Raw genomic sequence first — 16,841 nt, forward strand, 5'->3', positions numbered from 1 at the left:
ACACAATTTTAAAGCAGCTGCACTAAGAAATATTGACCCTAACTCATTCATGTTCCAGACTTGGGAGGACAACTGGTTTTGATAAATCTGCTCTCTGTAGAAATCTTTGCAAGAAAGAAGTTAAGAGATTTAAAGATAGATGACTCAGCACGCCTTTCCTGTGTGAATAGGCTTAACAAGCCAACCCCTAGAGCCACATAGCAGAGAGTTTTCCTAAAATAGTCAGACCTCACTGGTCTTATGCCTACTTGCTCATCGTAAATCATTCATCGACCTCTGCAGCAATAACAGAGAAACTATTTTTTGCTTTTGTAAAAACAAAAGTCCTATGGGTAGAAAAGGATTCAAGGGCCACCCTCCCTCTCAGGGAAGGCCTAGCAGATGCAACTGGCAGCAGCTTCCGAGGGAGAGTGGGCACCGTTACATCTGCTGTCCCCAGGAAAAGGACAGATGCTGCTCTTTTACGTGTTTGCTGGATCTTGAGGGTCATCATGATGAAAGGGCTAAAGCTCAAAAGATCAAAGGATCTACTCGTCCTCTCTAACGAGCTCACTAAACGTGTATCATGCGCCATAACTCAGTCGTAGCTTTAGGGCCTGGATCAAACTCCTGCCCTGTTACAAGTGGTATGATTCCTTAAACAATGCAGGTCAGCAGACCTCATCGACTCTAAGAGAGCCTGGTGACCATCTGACGGGAGAGCCTCTCACAGCAAGGTGGCATTTGCATGGGGGGCCCAGACCTCACAAGGGCGTTTTCCCAAGAACCAGAGCAGCAGTGCCTTCGTAGCCTCAGCCTTGATTGCTCATCTTTACCTGGAGATGATAATACCAGCAACACAAAGCTGCCTTTGAGATTAAAGGAAATGACCAGGAAACACCCAACACACAGTAGATGATGCTGGCAAAGGCCGGTTCTCTGTTCCTCTGCTCTATTAAACAGGCCCATACCCCCAGCCCAAGGAAATTCCTGGCCATGATGGCTGTGCTGCCAGCCTTCCGTGCTGTGGGTAGGAAAACTTTGCCAGCATTCCTCGTTCCCTTCAATTAGTCGTAATGAACTGTAGCTCTGCCAGGGTCTACACTCTCCTTAAATCAGTTTCTGTGAAGTTTCAGGTTGTACTTCTTTCTCCCCCAGTGCTGTACATTTTATCCTCATGACTCATTGATTTTGCGGCTGGAATTTTGTACCTCTTCATCCCCCTCACCTACTCCTCTCCTCCCCCCATCCCCTTTAAAAAATACATGACTTCTAAATTTTCGCTGGCGTATTTGCCAAAAAAACACATCTCTTTATTTTCTGGAACATACTCATTCGAAATTACAAGAATCTCTCTTCACATCTAAATGTCTGAAATTTCTTTGAGCATCCTATCCAGGGATAAAGTAACTGTGCAAATGGTAATTACTCTTCCTTTCTGCACTTTCTCATTCACCCCAGCTGTCATTCAACTCTTATTCATCTTCTTTTATGTTCCCTGCGCAAGAAGACTTAATTCATCCTCATAGAGCATTTATGCTCCTTGAAATGCGCGTTCCTGACTCGCCCCTAGCATGGGCCTCTGGGGTCAGAGGGATGATTCAGATCGACGTGTGTGATTTTGCAGATCGAAGACTGCATTTAGCTTCCTTAACCCTGAAACTGGAAATAAGACCTTCACTACGTAGAGACTGGTTGAAGGAATCACGGAGATTAACCACTGTGCAGGCGACGTGGCGCACAGGAAGCTCAATGAGTGTTAGCTGTTACTACTTAGCGTTGTCTCTCCTTGTTCCAAAACTGCTCTGGATTTCTTTCTTTCACACTTAAACGCTCCTTTTGCATGTATATTTTCATAATGTGACCTCAACTCCTTCTTATGAAGGATTAATAAGTACATAGATGCATCTGTTTGATCCTGTGAGCTCAAGGCTTTACCTGTTCCCAGGCGTGAACAAGTCTTTGATTTCACTCAGAAGTAGGACAGTTGGGGCTTTGGATTTTTTACTGTTGCCTTCCTGAAGCGAGTGCAAGATGAGCCTTGCTTCCATTCTTGGTATGGCTGGTCTTTAGTAGGATTGTCATGATATTCAGCGTTATAATTAAAAATATTGTTCGGAGAAATGGGGCCCTAAGAATAACACCAAACTCAACTCATAGAGTTTGGTGAAAATTCAGTGGGGTAACCAGGAAAGAGTTGGGCCATATTAACGGTTTCTTCCCAACCCTTAAAATTTCTATCTCCTCTTTCACATAGATTTTGCACGGACTGAAGGCAGTTCAATCACGTCTTTGTGCCCCAAAGGATATTTTCCCTGTGGGAATCTGACCCAGTGCTTACCCCGTGCTTTTCACTGTGACGGTGTAGACGACTGCGGGAACGGAGCCGATGAGGAGAACTGTGGTGAGTTGTGGGCTCAGCTCCATCCTACAGCGCCCCATGAACTGCCCCCACTGTGGGTGGGGGGAACGCTCAGAGTGACAAACTGGGAGAGGTGCCTCGAAGGGACTCCTGTTGTAACACCAATAATTTTCCCCAACTGATCGGTGACACTACCTGAATTTTCATAGTTAGGGTTTGCTTACATTGGAAATACAGTATTATAAAATGTTGCGTTTGATCAAAAAATGAAATTATTTTAGAGTCTACTTGGATAGCCATATTTTAATGTTAAATGGTTTTCTACACCCACTTCCTCATGGCTCGGTCAGTCGGTTCAGCTGCAGAAATATCCAGACAGCGCTTCATGGGGCCGCCTGGGGAGTGGAGTGACTCAATAGACGCACATCCAGAGCCCGCGGTGTGCTCTCCTTGTCGCCAGGACAGGGCAGGCTCAAGGGGGACAAGTGTCTTGTCCTTGCGGAGGTCACAGTGACCACGTGAGCAAGGAGGACCACCAGCTTGGACACACATGAATGATGTCAGGGAGTGATCAGTACCAGGCAGTAAATAGAACAGGTTAATGGGGTAGAAAGGGACTTGGAGGAAAGGCTACTTTAAAGACATCGCCAGAAACACCCTCTCTGAGATGCTGACATTTGAAGTGAGAATGGAAGGCAAAGAGGAAAGAAACTGTGAAATATTCTGGAGGAATAGGGTTCCAGGCAGAGGAACCTACAAAGGCCCAGAGGCTGAGCGAGGCAAAACACTGTGTTTGTGGGACAGAAAAGCCAGAGTGACGTGGGCACAGAGAACCGGGTAGAGGCGGTAAGGAGGTCGGCCGAGGCTGGACCATGAAGGGCTTAGAGGCCATGTAGGTCTGTGCCTATATAGACGGCTCACCTAGCCTGTGTATTTGCCTCTCGGAGAATCTGATGCCGAGGGAGGTCGACATGTCTAGTTAGTCACAGACTAGACCCTAGAACCCAGATCTCCTGAATCGGAGCTGATCCTGTGTGTTTCCTGCCACACAGAACTGCCACTCCTTGGCACTGCCCAGAGGGGACAGCAGAAGCCAGGAATAAGTGGTGTTTGTCTCTAGAATCTGCTCTCCTGCTCCTGGAAACTTGCTTGCTCCCCTCTCACGGGCACCCTCTGCCTTCACCAGCTGTGGGTCCCTCACAGCCTTTAGGATGCAGTGTAGCCGGCCGGCCCCTTGGGCCCTGAGATGCTTGGCTTCCCTGGCCAGGCTTCCCCACCCGGAAGCTCTGCCGCTGCCCCAGGACAGGCACCCTTTCCCTCTGTGGCCGTAGCCCCCAGGGTGTACCCGGATGCTGGTACTGAGGACTGCCTCGTCTTTTCACTGTGCTTCTGTTACTGGACAGAAACTCCTTGAGGAGAGTTCGTATCTGTTTTGGTGCCTCCAGAGCAGAACAGTAGAGCACAGCCAGTGCTCAGCGATGGGGCAGCTCTTGGAAGCCAACAGCAAGTCCCTTAAATTCTTGGCCTCTCCTCTTGGCTGCGTGGGAATCAGAGTCCATGCATGGTTAGAATGCATCTCATGTATCTCATGAGGGTGTTCTCAACACGCCCTAAATACTTCGTGGAAAGGCATCAAGTAGAAGCAGTTCAAAAACCGTTGAAGTTGTTAATCAAAAGTAAAAATAAATTAAGATTTGCAGGGATCAAAGGCACCCCTGGACAGCAACTTAAATTTACCTTTCCATTTGTAAGAACTTCAGTATCATACATTATAGTGCCTGTTGTACCATTTTAATAGCTTATGCTATAGTAATGATACTTCAAAATCAGGCCTTCTTTTTTGAACAAATAGAGTTTTTGGCGTTCCCTGGTGGCCTAGCAGTTAGGGATTCGGTATGGTCACTGCTGTGTCTTAGGTTTGGCCCCTGGCCCAAGAACTTCTGCACGCTGCAGGCACAGTCAATACATACATGCATACATAAAAGAATATACTTTTATTGCAAAAAGAAAGGGAGAAAGTTGGTATCAAGCAGATCGTGCCATCTGACAAATTGAGAAGATACATTTCTCTCCTTTGTATTAGACAGACGTTATTAAAAAGGACCTTTGTTTTTGCTTGATTGAAAAGGTCAAGCGCCATAAGTTTTATTAGAACTCATTGCATCCATCAAGTATGTACTTACGTACACATGTACCTGTGACAAAATAAAATTCAGCATACGTTTTCTGCTGAGGACCGCAAGATTACCAAACATTTAAAATGTCAGCAGTAGCAATAGGTGACATTTTTTAAGACGGAAACGTGTGTAGAAATGGTCGTCTATTTCCATTACGTATTGTATGGTACATGCATTTTGACTGGTTGTAATTGCAGCAGACCAAACTCCAGATGTTTGCCCCCCTTTTTCGTCCTCGCCATCGTTGTTATCTTTCTATTACTTAAATTTTTGAATTGATTTCGTGATCAATTTTTTATACTTTTGTTTTGTAATTTCTATTTGATTCATGGAATAACTGACACATATTCATCACCGTGTGTTTCACAGGAGACACTAGTGGATGGGCGACTATATTTGGCACAGTCCATGGAAATGCTAATAATGTGGCATTAACACAGGAGTGCTGTAAGTGGTATTGGTTCCAAGACTCAGTATCAGCTTTGTGAACAGCATACTCGCGTTTTCCCTGAGGAGACCCTAATCTTGCTTCACTATGTGCTTTGATGCTGTTTAAACCTTTGTGTGGTATCTTTCTGATCCCTTGTTAAATGCCTCTGAAATGACCCCTGGAAGCCAGACCTGAGATGAATACCATGAGTCTGTATTTAACCAGGAGAGAATTCTTGTTTGCTTTTATTGTGGGCCTGAATCATTTCATTTAACAAGACGTAACTGTTATACATTCAATGGAAAAAAGAACAATATCAGTTACTAGAGATAAAGTCATAATTAAAGGAAGTATTTTTTTTTTCCTATTGAATTGTGACTTTTGCCCCCTAGTTTTAAATCAGTATCCACAACGCTGTTACTGCAAAGAAACGGAGTTGGATTGTATAAATGCTGGTTTGACGTCTGTGCCAACTGTTTCCAGCAATGTGACTTTACTGTGAGTAGAATTCAAACCTTGGTCTTTGCTCCTAAAGTCGTTTGAGAACTGTGTAGTCTAACCTAATCTGTCTTTGTTCTGTTTTATGCTGCTCACATATTAGCAAGATAATAGAAACTTCCTTTAAAATCTCCAGCCATCAGAGAGTTCTGCATGCTTCTTCTCCAGAAAAAAGAATCTTTTAAACAATGTATGTTAAATTAGCCAGGTTATCCTTTAGCTCATAAACATTCTGGGGTTTGGTGTTATTACTTTCAGTTATTTTTGGATTTATGTATTATTACTAATACACCATTACTATATAAGTAAAAATAAAATTGGGGGGAGAAAAGGAAGTGCATTCACTTACTCTATCTCATTTTAAATAGTGGTAATTTGTTCAAGACTGCAAAGGTCGAAAAGACCCGTGTGGCTAGCTGGGGCACAATCATGCAGGTTTCTCTGAACTCTCATAGAAGTTTTGAGAGCCTGAGGAATTTGCTTGCAGACCTACCATAATTTGGGCATGCGTGAGTTGGTTAGGATTTTTGCTGTTTTTTGGGGTTTGTTTATCTAGAGAATAAATGAAAAAATTAAATCACATTTAGATGTTCTGTCTGTTATACTAACTGGTTAACCTTGTCAGATATGTGCAAACAGCTTTAATTTTGCTTTGTAGACTTTTCATTCTCACATGAAAGTTTTCGTTTATTACAGGCATTTTCAATGTGTGTTAAGTAGTATGGAGCCTATTTCTCAAGCATACAGCTTCTAGGAAAGAGTTTGGTTGGTCATAAAATCCATAATAAAGTCTTCTTTACATGTTGTTTTAGGTCTCTTAAGAAAAACAATATTCACAGTCTTTCAGATAAAGTTTTCATCAAATACACAGAACTTAAAAAGATGTAAGTAGCTATTAATAGTGTTTTTATGGGAAAACCTATGGGATGTTTTGTTTAAGATGTTTTTCATCTAAAAGTAAAATGAAATATGAAGTGGATTACCTTTATCATTAAATTTATTTTTCTAAATATAATTTAGATTCGACAATAAAACATTGAAAAGTATACTTTCCATTTCATAATTTAAAATATCTGAACCGGTTTTATTTAAACTTTTTTTTCGGAGAGTTAAATTTGAGTTAAGATCCAGCATCGCAGTAAGAAAATATGCAGTCCCCATGCTTTTACTCCGGATCATCTGCAGCTTCAGTGGCACCAGATGCACCTTTTAACTCAGAAGAAGAGTTATTAGCATAGACAAAAACCATCGCATCATTTAAACACGTGTTGATAGAATATGGACTGTCTCCCAGGATAAGAGCAAAAGCACCAGCTTTGTGAAATAAGTGATATCAGCATATCTGGGGAAAGAAATGATAAACAGGACACAGTCAGCTATGAGAAGCAGAGTGCCAGGATGCTTCCAGCATCATCAAAGAAAGAAAACCAGAGGCGGGGAGATACAGTCCATAGAGATAGTCTCTTAGGGGCAGCGATGGTTGTCCATCTGCGCCAAACCTCACGCGGACTTTGGTTTGATGAGACTCTCCCTATCAGGATGGAGAGTCTCTTTGCTTTGACTCCCTGCTCACGGAGTAACCGTCTGATGACTGCACTAACTTCCCAAGTGACTCATTTAAATACTAAAGTATTTGGGAAGTTGCCCTGGATAGGGAATAAGAACGTTCCGATTCGCGGAACGGAATACATCCTATTTAAATAAAGAAATTAAATATTCCGCTTCTTGAGAATTTGGTGGCTATGTGTCGGCCCCTCTGAGCCCACTCACTCTGGGATGACACAGAGGTCAAGTTGCTGCGCTTGCCAAGATGATCATTAGACTAAATTAGAAAATTAGCACGACAAGACTGTAAGGCCCTTGGGCGTAACCTTCATCTCAACCACATGGCCCTTTGACATTCAGGACAGAAGAGAAGGCCTCTGGAATTGTGACATATGTTAAAATCCCAGGAATAAAAATAAATCTGTTTCTTTGTTGATACTGGCCAAACCCATTTGGTATGAACTGCCTTCAGCAGTTCTGTCCTGCTCATGAATCAGGGAAAGATTCCCTCCCAAGGAGAGGGAGTCTGTGAAGGAGCCCGTTGGTGAGGGCGAATCCTGTGTGAACACGGAGATTCGAGCCTGGGTTTGACCACAGCCCCCACGGTTTCCATCCGCAGTGACCTCCTTCTGCTCTGTCCTGGGCCAGGTGGCCATGTTGTCACTGCCCCACTGGAGGCTGTGCATTGATTGGCTCTGGGGTTCCAGGTTCCTCTAGAGAAGAAGGCTTAGCTGTTACTGCTGCTGGTCTTACAGGAAATTCTTAGAACACGTTCATTCTGTGAATCAACATTGTCCTTGTGCTCCTTGAATAATGCTCAAGGGAAGAAAAATAAAATACCATGAACAGAAAGGAAGGGAAAATAGTCACGTTTATAAGAGCAGCTGCTTAAATTCTGTTACCTAGAGTCATAGAAGCCATATTAATTTCTAATTAAATCTTCTCCTTATTTAGAAATAATGCAACCGTTAAATGACTTACCTAAGATTTACAACAAATTAGTGGAAAAGCCAGAATTAGAGTTGGTATCCTCTCATGCCCAGCGCACTGTTTATTTTACAATAACCGGAGACCTAGAGATGGAGAGAAATTTAGCATCTCATTGAATCTTTTACCAACGCATACTCTTCTGTCCCGAGCAGAACCCCCTCCTAGACCTTTTTGCCCCCTAATTGGGGAAAAGCTGTCTTCTGTGTTAGCAGAGGAATCATTCGAAGATCAGGCGAGGATACTGACTTCTCAGGCCAAGTCCTTCCCCGGACCACTGGCTCATAGCTTTGATCTGTGTCAGTCCTTCTCTCTCTGTGTCTGGGAGCCACTGAAGGGAAGAATGTGGATGCGCTAACGTGGATTATCGAGGCCCAACTTTCCTATCACCCCCCCCCCCGATTGTCCCAGTCAGCTGGACATTTATCCAATTAAAAGTTGCATTCTGCTTTGAGAAAAACTTAGTTACCACATCAGACGCTGAATACCACCCAGCAGGGGTTCTCTCAGTGCAAGCTTGCTATGTGGTGCTTCCTGGGCCATTTGATTTTCCCAGAGACTCAGAGAAAAACGATTATAAGACTCTTAATCAATAAACATTCATCCAGTGTCTATTATATGCGAGGTTATTACAGGGGATTAAAACGCAATTTCTTACATTTATATCTCTCTTCTTAAAGTTGACAAAGACTTCTGACGTTTAGACTTCTCATTTGAACTTTGGTCTTCCACGTCCGCCCGTCGGGGAGTCATCAGTAGATTCCTTTCAGGGATGAGGAAACCACCCTTGGGGGAAAAAGGCTGTTTGTCCAAAGTCAGCCTGCTGACAAGTTTTAGAGCTCTGACGCTGGTAGCCTGAGGTTCACCCTCGTGAGCCAGTCTCAGAATATTGTTACCATTGACAAAAACGTCCAGCATGAGCTTCGGTTTCAAAATAAACTAAGTTCTTTGTAAGCATTATCCAGATATCCTAAAGCAGCTCAGAAGCTCAGCAACCCCTCTTTGAATCTCCTTCCCCCCCCCCCAGCCCCCGCCCGGCACCCCGACTTAGCTCCTCCTGCAGCTCTTTCCCACATGCCCAGAAAAATCTCCTCCAGTGTCGGGCAAGCCCTTGTCCCTCCTGGCTCTCCCTCCTACCTTTTCCTCAAGATGCTGCGTTATAACAACAGACAGAGCAAGACACAAGCCATCCCCAGGAGAAGGTGTCGGGGAGGGAAGAAACTAGACGGGCAGCCCCAGAACCCTTGGGAGAGACAGCAGGAGGGTAAGAGCTGCCACACCGCATGGTGTTCCTTTTTTCAGCTAATATTTATCGATACCTATGAAGTATCAAGGATATGGCGGTAAACAACACCCATGAAAAGCCCTCTCCTCCAGGAACTCACCTTCCAATGGAGGTAAAAATAAAAATTAAGGACAGAGTTCCCACTGTGGCTCAGCAGGTTCCAACCCGACTAGTATCCGTGAGGATGAGGTCCGATCGCTGGCCTTGCTCAGTGGGTTAAGGATCCGGCATTAAGGATCCATGAGCTGTGGGTAACCGATCCATGAGCTGTGGTGTAGGTCAGATCCAGCGTTGCTGTGGCTGTGGTGTAGGCTGGCAGCTGCAGCTCTGATTTGACCCCTAGCCTGGGAACTTCCAAATGCCTTGGGTGTGGCCCTAAAAAAAGCAAAAAAAAAAAAGAACCCCAAACAAAAAAACCTTTCGTGTGTTAGTTATTACAGAAAAAAATAAACCAGGAAGGGCATCGGGATGTGCTAAGGGAAGGAATTTCAAACAATATGCTGGTAAATTGTTCTGCCAGTGTTTCTCTTGTCCAAGGCATCTCTAAACTCCCCACAGCTCTGAGAGTTACCCCATGAGACTGGTCAGAACACACCCAGTAAGTCTTCTGTGCACCTCCTCTGATTCTTGAAGCTGGCCGTTAGTACCCCGCACCCCCACCCCCGAGCCTCTTCCTCAAGCAACATCAAATCCTTAAATTCTTCCCCAGAGGGCCTGCTTTCAACCCCCAAATCCTTTCATCATTCTGGTCACACTTCCCCGGGTATGGTCCCCTACATTTTCCTTATGTACAGTATCTAGAATAAACGGGATATTTTCACTTGGATGACACATGCAGAGGCAGAACTGGGGGAAACCAGCAACCCCTCCTTTCTAAACTCCATATACGTGAAGGTTGCCTTTGCTCTTTTTGTGGCCACGTCATACTCCTAACTCCTATGAAGTGACTGTGTCTCTAAAATTCTGATCCTGTGCCAGAAGCGTGACTGACACGTGACAGCATCTCCAGCTGGTCCTTGTGCACTTAGAGCTGAGCTCTAGTTGTGGGACTTTTCCTGTATCCCTTTTCAGTTTTATCCTGTTGGATTCAGCTTTTCTTACCAGATTGTAAAGGTCTTTCTGGATCATCCGGCAAAGTCCCCATCCCTCCCAGCATTCGTCATCTGAAAATAAGCTGAACTGTCTTTGCCCAGGTCAGGGAGTGAATATGGGGCGGCCCGGGCCAGATCTTCTTTCCACATCCCTTCAGCATCATCCTTCAGATAATGTGTAATGATCTTTATTTTGTCCATAAAGACATCACAAAACCACTTAGATGCCTGGGAGACGCATCAGTAGTCGACCACACATTTTTATCCAGGCTGTCTTTCCAAGAAGAAAACCAGATTGGTCTGACGTGCCCTGTTTCTCGTGAACTGCCCTGTTGGAGATCTTGCTGAGGTGCTTGCACAGCCGCATCGCAATATCCTGTCCTGTGATCTTGGCCAGCACCAGCTGGCAGCTCGTGCAGCTGGAGCTTGCGAAAGCTGCTTCTTCCCTTGTTGAAAAATCAAAACTCATCTGCCACCTTTAATTTCTCAGCTGCTCTGCCTTTCTCCAGATTCCTCGGTAATTGATTGTGGACCGAGTGTTCGCCTTTTCCGTCTTTCTCAGTGTCTAGGAGAAATTGTCCAAACCAGAGGGCTTTGGCCCATTTTGATTAGCATAGTCTGCCATCTTGGGCTTTCACTGCTACACCCCCAAATCCTGTTTATTCACTTCTGAGATCATCTGTTTTGACAGAGAAGATAAGGACAATGTAGGAGTTTAAAATTTATATTTTTTATTATTTCATAATCTTCTCAAACAGGTCCCGTACAGCAGGCTTGGGCTTGTTCCTTAACATTGTCTTGATTCTAAACTATAACCAGAAATTCATTTCTGTCGCCCATAGCGTTCTCCACTGTCTGAGTTTTGAACACGCCTTAAGTCGTGCTTTCAGTTATGATTCCAGCTTTGTGAACCCCTCACATTCATCTTTGAATTTTGAAGAAACCTCTCACTAAGCATCATTCCCTCCTCCTGAATTGGCTGGTCCTCCTGGTCCTCTCAGTAGCATGTACTGCCACTACCCCTCACTGTCACACATGCTGAAACCTACATGCGGGGCGATGGTATTTGTTGAAGGAATGATGTGTAGGACAAACACACAGGGCCAAAGAGAAGTGGGAGCATCTCCAGCAAGGAGAACCAAGGAACATACACAGAAACCCTCAAAGGATATTGGGAAGATAGTGACCAGAAAAGTTTGTCTAAAGGAAAAGAGCTCCCACAGGAAATGATGGAGCATGTGCTGGAGAGGACTTTGAGCCCTGATTGTAGGGCCTTTGAAGGCTAGGCTAAGAATCTGGGCTTTATTCTCTTCAACCAGGACATGCATGAATATGTGATTTAGATTGTATTGAGCTAATAAAGTTGATATGCATTTTTAAGTTGTGTTGGGATATATCCTAAGAGGTCACCCAATTTAATGCCACGTGAGTCTTTGGTCTTGCACGCTTGAAATGTTCGCAGTGAAATTGAGGTCATTTAGGCATCCAAAAAAAAAATTATTCCTAAGTGAAAATAAAATTTTAATTGCTAGGTGAATAAACGTCATTCAGCTTATCTGAATGCCTTTACTAGTGATCACTTTATTCATTTTAATAATCTTTCAAACTTTGTAACACTGGAGCCTAAGAAGCAATTTAAGATGACTTTTCAGAGAAGTAAAATAGAATTTATGAGATTGGCCGTAATACTTTATCACTGCTACCACAGAAACTCACAGCAGTTCTTCTTACCGTGACATAAATCTTGTATAAATTAGGTATTCCTTCTTAAACTGGGTTCTCACTCAACACAATCATTGGCCACACAGTGTAATTCAAGGAGTCTGCCTGGCTCATGAATACAAAACGTTGCATTAAAAAATAGCCTATAAACATGCATGTCCTTAAGGCATTTATTTGCTTTAGTTTCAGGTACATAAATTCCTGGCGTTTCTGCTTGAAAAGTCCTGACAGCTGAAACAGCAGGAATTCATGAACCAGTAAGTTATTCTTAGAAAAGCCACTCAGTGTAAAGTATATCAAACGGGCTCATGTCTCAGCTCTGAATAAAAAGAGGACCTCACATGCCAAATTGTCATGTTTCCAAATTTCCCCTCATATTCACGAAGCTACTGTTCTGCAAAGAAGAAAGCAGACACTAGAGGATCAAGTTAGAATTCAGCAGCCTAAGTCTGAGACAAGGGCCCTGGGATTCTAACTCTTTATGCGGTGCCAGCGAAGCTGGCTAAATAGAAGACTAGAGACTATTATTTAAGAAGTTAGAGTCTTAACTCATGCCAGTGAAGACAGTTAAACTGTACACATCCGGTGAGCCGTGCAGATCAAAAGCACGAGGCCAAACTCACAGTTTATGACTGCACCCGTTTCTTCAAGATTGATCCCATGTAAGTGAGATGTGCATGCCCCTTTCTTGGCCATGCCCATGGCATGCGGAAGCTTCAGGGCTGCTGCAGTGACAACACCAGATCCCTGACCCTCTGTGCCCCAAGAGAACTCCAAAATGTGCATTGCACTTTTTTTTTTTTTTTGTCTTTTTTTTTGCCATTTCTTGGGCAGCTCCCGTGGCATATGGAAGTTCCCAGGCTAGAGGTCAAATCGGAGCTGTAGCTACCGGCCTACGCCAGAGCCACAGCAACGCAGGATCCGAGCTGCGTCAGCGACCTACACCACAGCTCACAGCAACGCCGGATTGTTAACTCACTGAGCAAGGGCAGGGATCGAACCTGCAACCTCACAGTTCCTAGTCGGATTCGTTAACCACTGTACCACGACGGGAACTCCTGCATTGCACTTTTGACCTAATTATCTAGAATAAAATGTAAATAGCACCAGATAGGTAGTCAATTTTGTATTTAAGAGGAACTTCAAATCTTTATATTATGGTATTATTTTTCTATTTTCATTTGCTATTATAATATAATTTGCCATATTAGCTTTTATTCCATCACTCCAGGGGCTCTGAAAATGCTAAAACAGATATTGATCTGTATGGGTGCATTCTATTGGCAGCAGGTCTTTAAAGCAAAGGCAGAATTGGTGCTGCAGTGTGAAGCCTCTCCTCACAGGCTTGGTGCAGCAGGGAGAGAGGGAGGGAATGCCACAGGGTCCTACTGGGTTTCAAGTTTACTTCGTGGGGCTGAACTTGATGCTTTGTGTGTCACTATGGATGGAAGCCATGAGCTCTGTAGTACCCACCTTTTCCACATGGTGATGCACGGAGAAAATGACAGTATTTGCTCAATGCTTGCAGTGCAAGATGGGTTTGTTAATAACTGGAAGATAATCTTGGCTTGGCTTTGCCACCGTGGGGGCTAAGGATGTCAGTATCCTGGCACACCTGTGACACATGCATGACTTCAAGGCTGGGAAGCTTTGCTAGGGAATAATCGTGGTACCACACAATCCAGAGCACGGCCACATGCTGAACGAGCACAGAATCTACCGACAGTTTGGCAGGGAAGTATCATAATAGTAAGAGAGTGTTGTAGAATATTTTAGGAAGCAAATCAAATCAAGAGATAGGGAAGCCATTCGGAAGACTCTGTGGCCCTTAGCTACCCTGAGTAGTGAGAATATTTCCTGCCTAAAGGCCTTTAGAAAATGCAGCTTCAGGGCTAACCTCCCATTGTATAATGAGCACAGGAAATGGACATTATTTCCTTCGGGAGGCCCGACGGTGCTGCTGCTGAATAATCCTCACCAAGTTGCAGATCGCTTCAGAGGTTAAGTAAATCACGGCCCTCTGAGCTCAGTTGGGGCACTGGCTCCAGGTCAACCGCTGATGCCATTTGTCACCTCGAGTCCCTCTCTAACCAGCTGTGTGCTTCTCACTCTGCATCTCAGCCCAGAACAGAGTAAGACTCGCCCTCTCCTTGTTTCAAGGGGCTAGAGGGGAGAGGCGATAAGGGAGGTGTCTGTTCTGAATGCGTGCGAAAGCTCTGCGGGGAGGGCCTGGCTGGTCCCGTGTGGTGAGCAGCTCCTGCACGGCGGGCAGCGAGAGAAGGCCGCCAGGGTGCCAGGGTGCAGACCAGGACTGGTTCCCTCCTCACCAGCCCCCCGGACCTCAGTGGGACATCAGGTCAGAGATGCCGGGATCTGACCCCTGCCGGCACTGCTCTCACTGGCTGTGCTTCTGCCTCGAGGGCGTGGGACTTAAATTGTCTTTAGGTGAAGAGAGTGGAGAGCCTGTTCAACCAGCTAACGGAGCACACGTGATCCATAACCGCATGACTCTTCTCTCTTATTCCTACCAGATTCCTTCAGCACAATCGTATTAGACATATATCCAGGAAAGCATTCTTTGGATTACATAATCTGCAAATATTGTGAGTGTGACTTTTTTATTATTATGAGTACAATTGTAAGTGAAGATTCAAAGGGTACAATGGTACTTTTTATTTTTGTCATTTTCCAAAAAGTGCACGCTTCTTTTTATTTTATCTTATTTTGTTCTATGCTTTTTAAAGTGAAGTACAGTTGAGTCACAGTGTTGTGTTAATTTCTGCCGGACAGCAGAGGGATTCGGGTACACATATAGTTCCATTATGGTTTATCTCAGGATACTGAATACAGTTCCCTCTGCTTTGCAGAGGGCCTCGTTTATGCCCTTCCATATGGAATAGTCTGCATGTACTAAACCCAAACTCCCCCCTCCCCAAACACAAATCCGTTCTCCGTGTCTGTGAGTCTGTTTCTGTTTTCATAGCTGGGTTCATTTGTGTCGTATTTTAGATTCCACATAGAAGTGCTATCATAGGGTATTTGTCTTTCTCTTTCTGCCCTCACTTTCTTTTTTTTTTGTCTTTTTGTCTTTTTTGTTATTGTTGTTGTTGCTATTTCTTGGGCCGCTCCCACGGCATATGGAGGTTCCCAGGCTAGGGGAACGAATCGGAGCTGGAGCCGCCGGCCTACGCCAGAGCCACAGCAACGCGGGACCCAAGCCGCGTCTGCAACCTACACCACAGCTCACGGCAACGCCGGATGGTTAACCCACTGAGCAAGGGCAGGGACCGAACCCGCAACCTCATGGTTCCTAGTCGGATTCGTTAACCACTGCGCCACGACCGGAACTCCTGCCCTCACTTTCTGACAGTTTGATCATCTCTAGCTGGGTCCGTGTTGCTGCAAATGGCATTACTTTGTGCTTTTTTAAGGCTGAGTTGTCTGCCGTTGTGTGTATGTCCCGATCTTCTTTATTAGAGGGGCACTTTTTAAAGGCTTGACTCTGGATGGGAAGAAGGGGGAGACACAGGTGTTCACAAATACTTACATTAGTTATTAAACAATTCCTAGTTTCACCAGAAGGCAGATCCAAAGACTCTCTTTATCACGGCCGTCTCAAGTTTGGGTCATTTAGCATGTTATTTTTTTCTAACTCTTGCGAAGTTACCTATGTACTTTCTTCAGACGTTAGTCTATTAAGGACGTGACCAAAAAGACAGAAGCAAAAATCACCTCACATATTTGTTTTATTCTGACATGATAATATAATATAATCTAGTATAATATAACATAGTAGCCCCAAACATGATTTTTGGCCACTTTTCTGGTCCCGGCCCTGGGGGGTGTCACTCTAGGCTTGTGGTGGTCCGTGTCCCCTGGCTGTTCCCTGATTTTCCTCCTCCTGCTCATCTAGCAAAGCGCTTTCAGAAACCACCGTGCATACTTCGTAAGCATCCTCAGTGGCTCATATTCGAATTCGATGTGTCTAACGTGGAGTATCATGTTTGCCTCATTTCCTTACCCACGCTCTTTGTAGGTATCTCAACCACAACTGCATTACGACTCTCAGCCCTGGAGTATTCAGAGACTTACACCGGCTAACGTGGCTGTGAGTATTCCAGCTTCTCCTTCCCTCGTAAAGCACCACAGGCCTAATGACACTCCTCAGGGCTGGCTCAGTGTCCATCTATTTATGTGGCTTGTCTACCATACTTATTTTTCTGCTTATCACATCATCTGGAGCCCGTTACTCAAGCAGTTCAGGCGGTGGCTGTGTGAAGAGCAATCAGTGCCATGCTTTTCCAGGTGGGCTTCTGAGCCTTCCCGCCGGCACTCACCCATAGTGAGGTTTCTCTACCCAGAGGGTTTAGCGTCCTCTGTGCCGTACGCCCCGCTAGGTGCCAGTAGTACTTGCTTCCAGAGTCGTGAAAATTCAGAAACATCTCCAGCAGTCCCAAATGTGGCCTGGGCGGGGGGGCGGGGGGGGGGGGAAATGCCCTCTGTTGAAAAACATTGACCCAGAAAGTAAGCAAGTTAAGGACTTTTTTGATTTCCAGAGAAATCCTAGAAAAGACTGAAAAGATAGGAGCTTATGGAATCTCATCACTTTGCAGGCTTAGCCACCAGCTCCATTCCAGGGACTCTCATGTCAGAGGTCCGTGTTTTCATCAGGAAACCAACAAAGGGCAGTTAGAAGCTGCGAAGGTTTCCCTGTTTTCCGTAGGTCAGCCTGGTCGAGTGGGAAGAGCCAGGGCTGCAGCGTCCA

At 44.8% G+C, this 16,841-nt stretch overlaps 1 protein-coding gene across 2 annotated transcripts in view; it reads left to right on the top strand.

Annotated features, from left to right (window-relative positions):
• Window positions 1–16,841, top strand: part of RXFP2 (relaxin/insulin like family peptide receptor 2) — a 54,124-nt gene that overhangs the window by 14,214 nt on the left and 23,069 nt on the right. For both annotated transcript variants that reach the window (XM_021065555.1, XM_021065556.1), the window contains exons 2-7: window positions 2,237–2,383; window positions 4,888–4,965; window positions 5,341–5,446; window positions 6,259–6,330; window positions 14,608–14,679; window positions 16,113–16,184. In XM_021065555.1, the coding sequence (XP_020921214.1) occupies window positions 2,237–2,383; window positions 4,888–4,965; window positions 5,341–5,446; window positions 6,259–6,330; window positions 14,608–14,679; window positions 16,113–16,184 (547 nt within the window). The remainder of the gene's footprint in view (window positions 1–2,236; window positions 2,384–4,887; window positions 4,966–5,340; window positions 5,447–6,258; window positions 6,331–14,607; window positions 14,680–16,112; window positions 16,185–16,841) is intronic.

This window comes from Sus scrofa, chromosome 11 (assembly GCF_000003025.6).
Source record: "Sus scrofa isolate TJ Tabasco breed Duroc chromosome 11, Sscrofa11.1, whole genome shotgun sequence".
In the NCBI taxonomy this organism is placed as follows: domain Eukaryota; kingdom Metazoa; phylum Chordata; class Mammalia; order Artiodactyla; family Suidae; genus Sus; species Sus scrofa.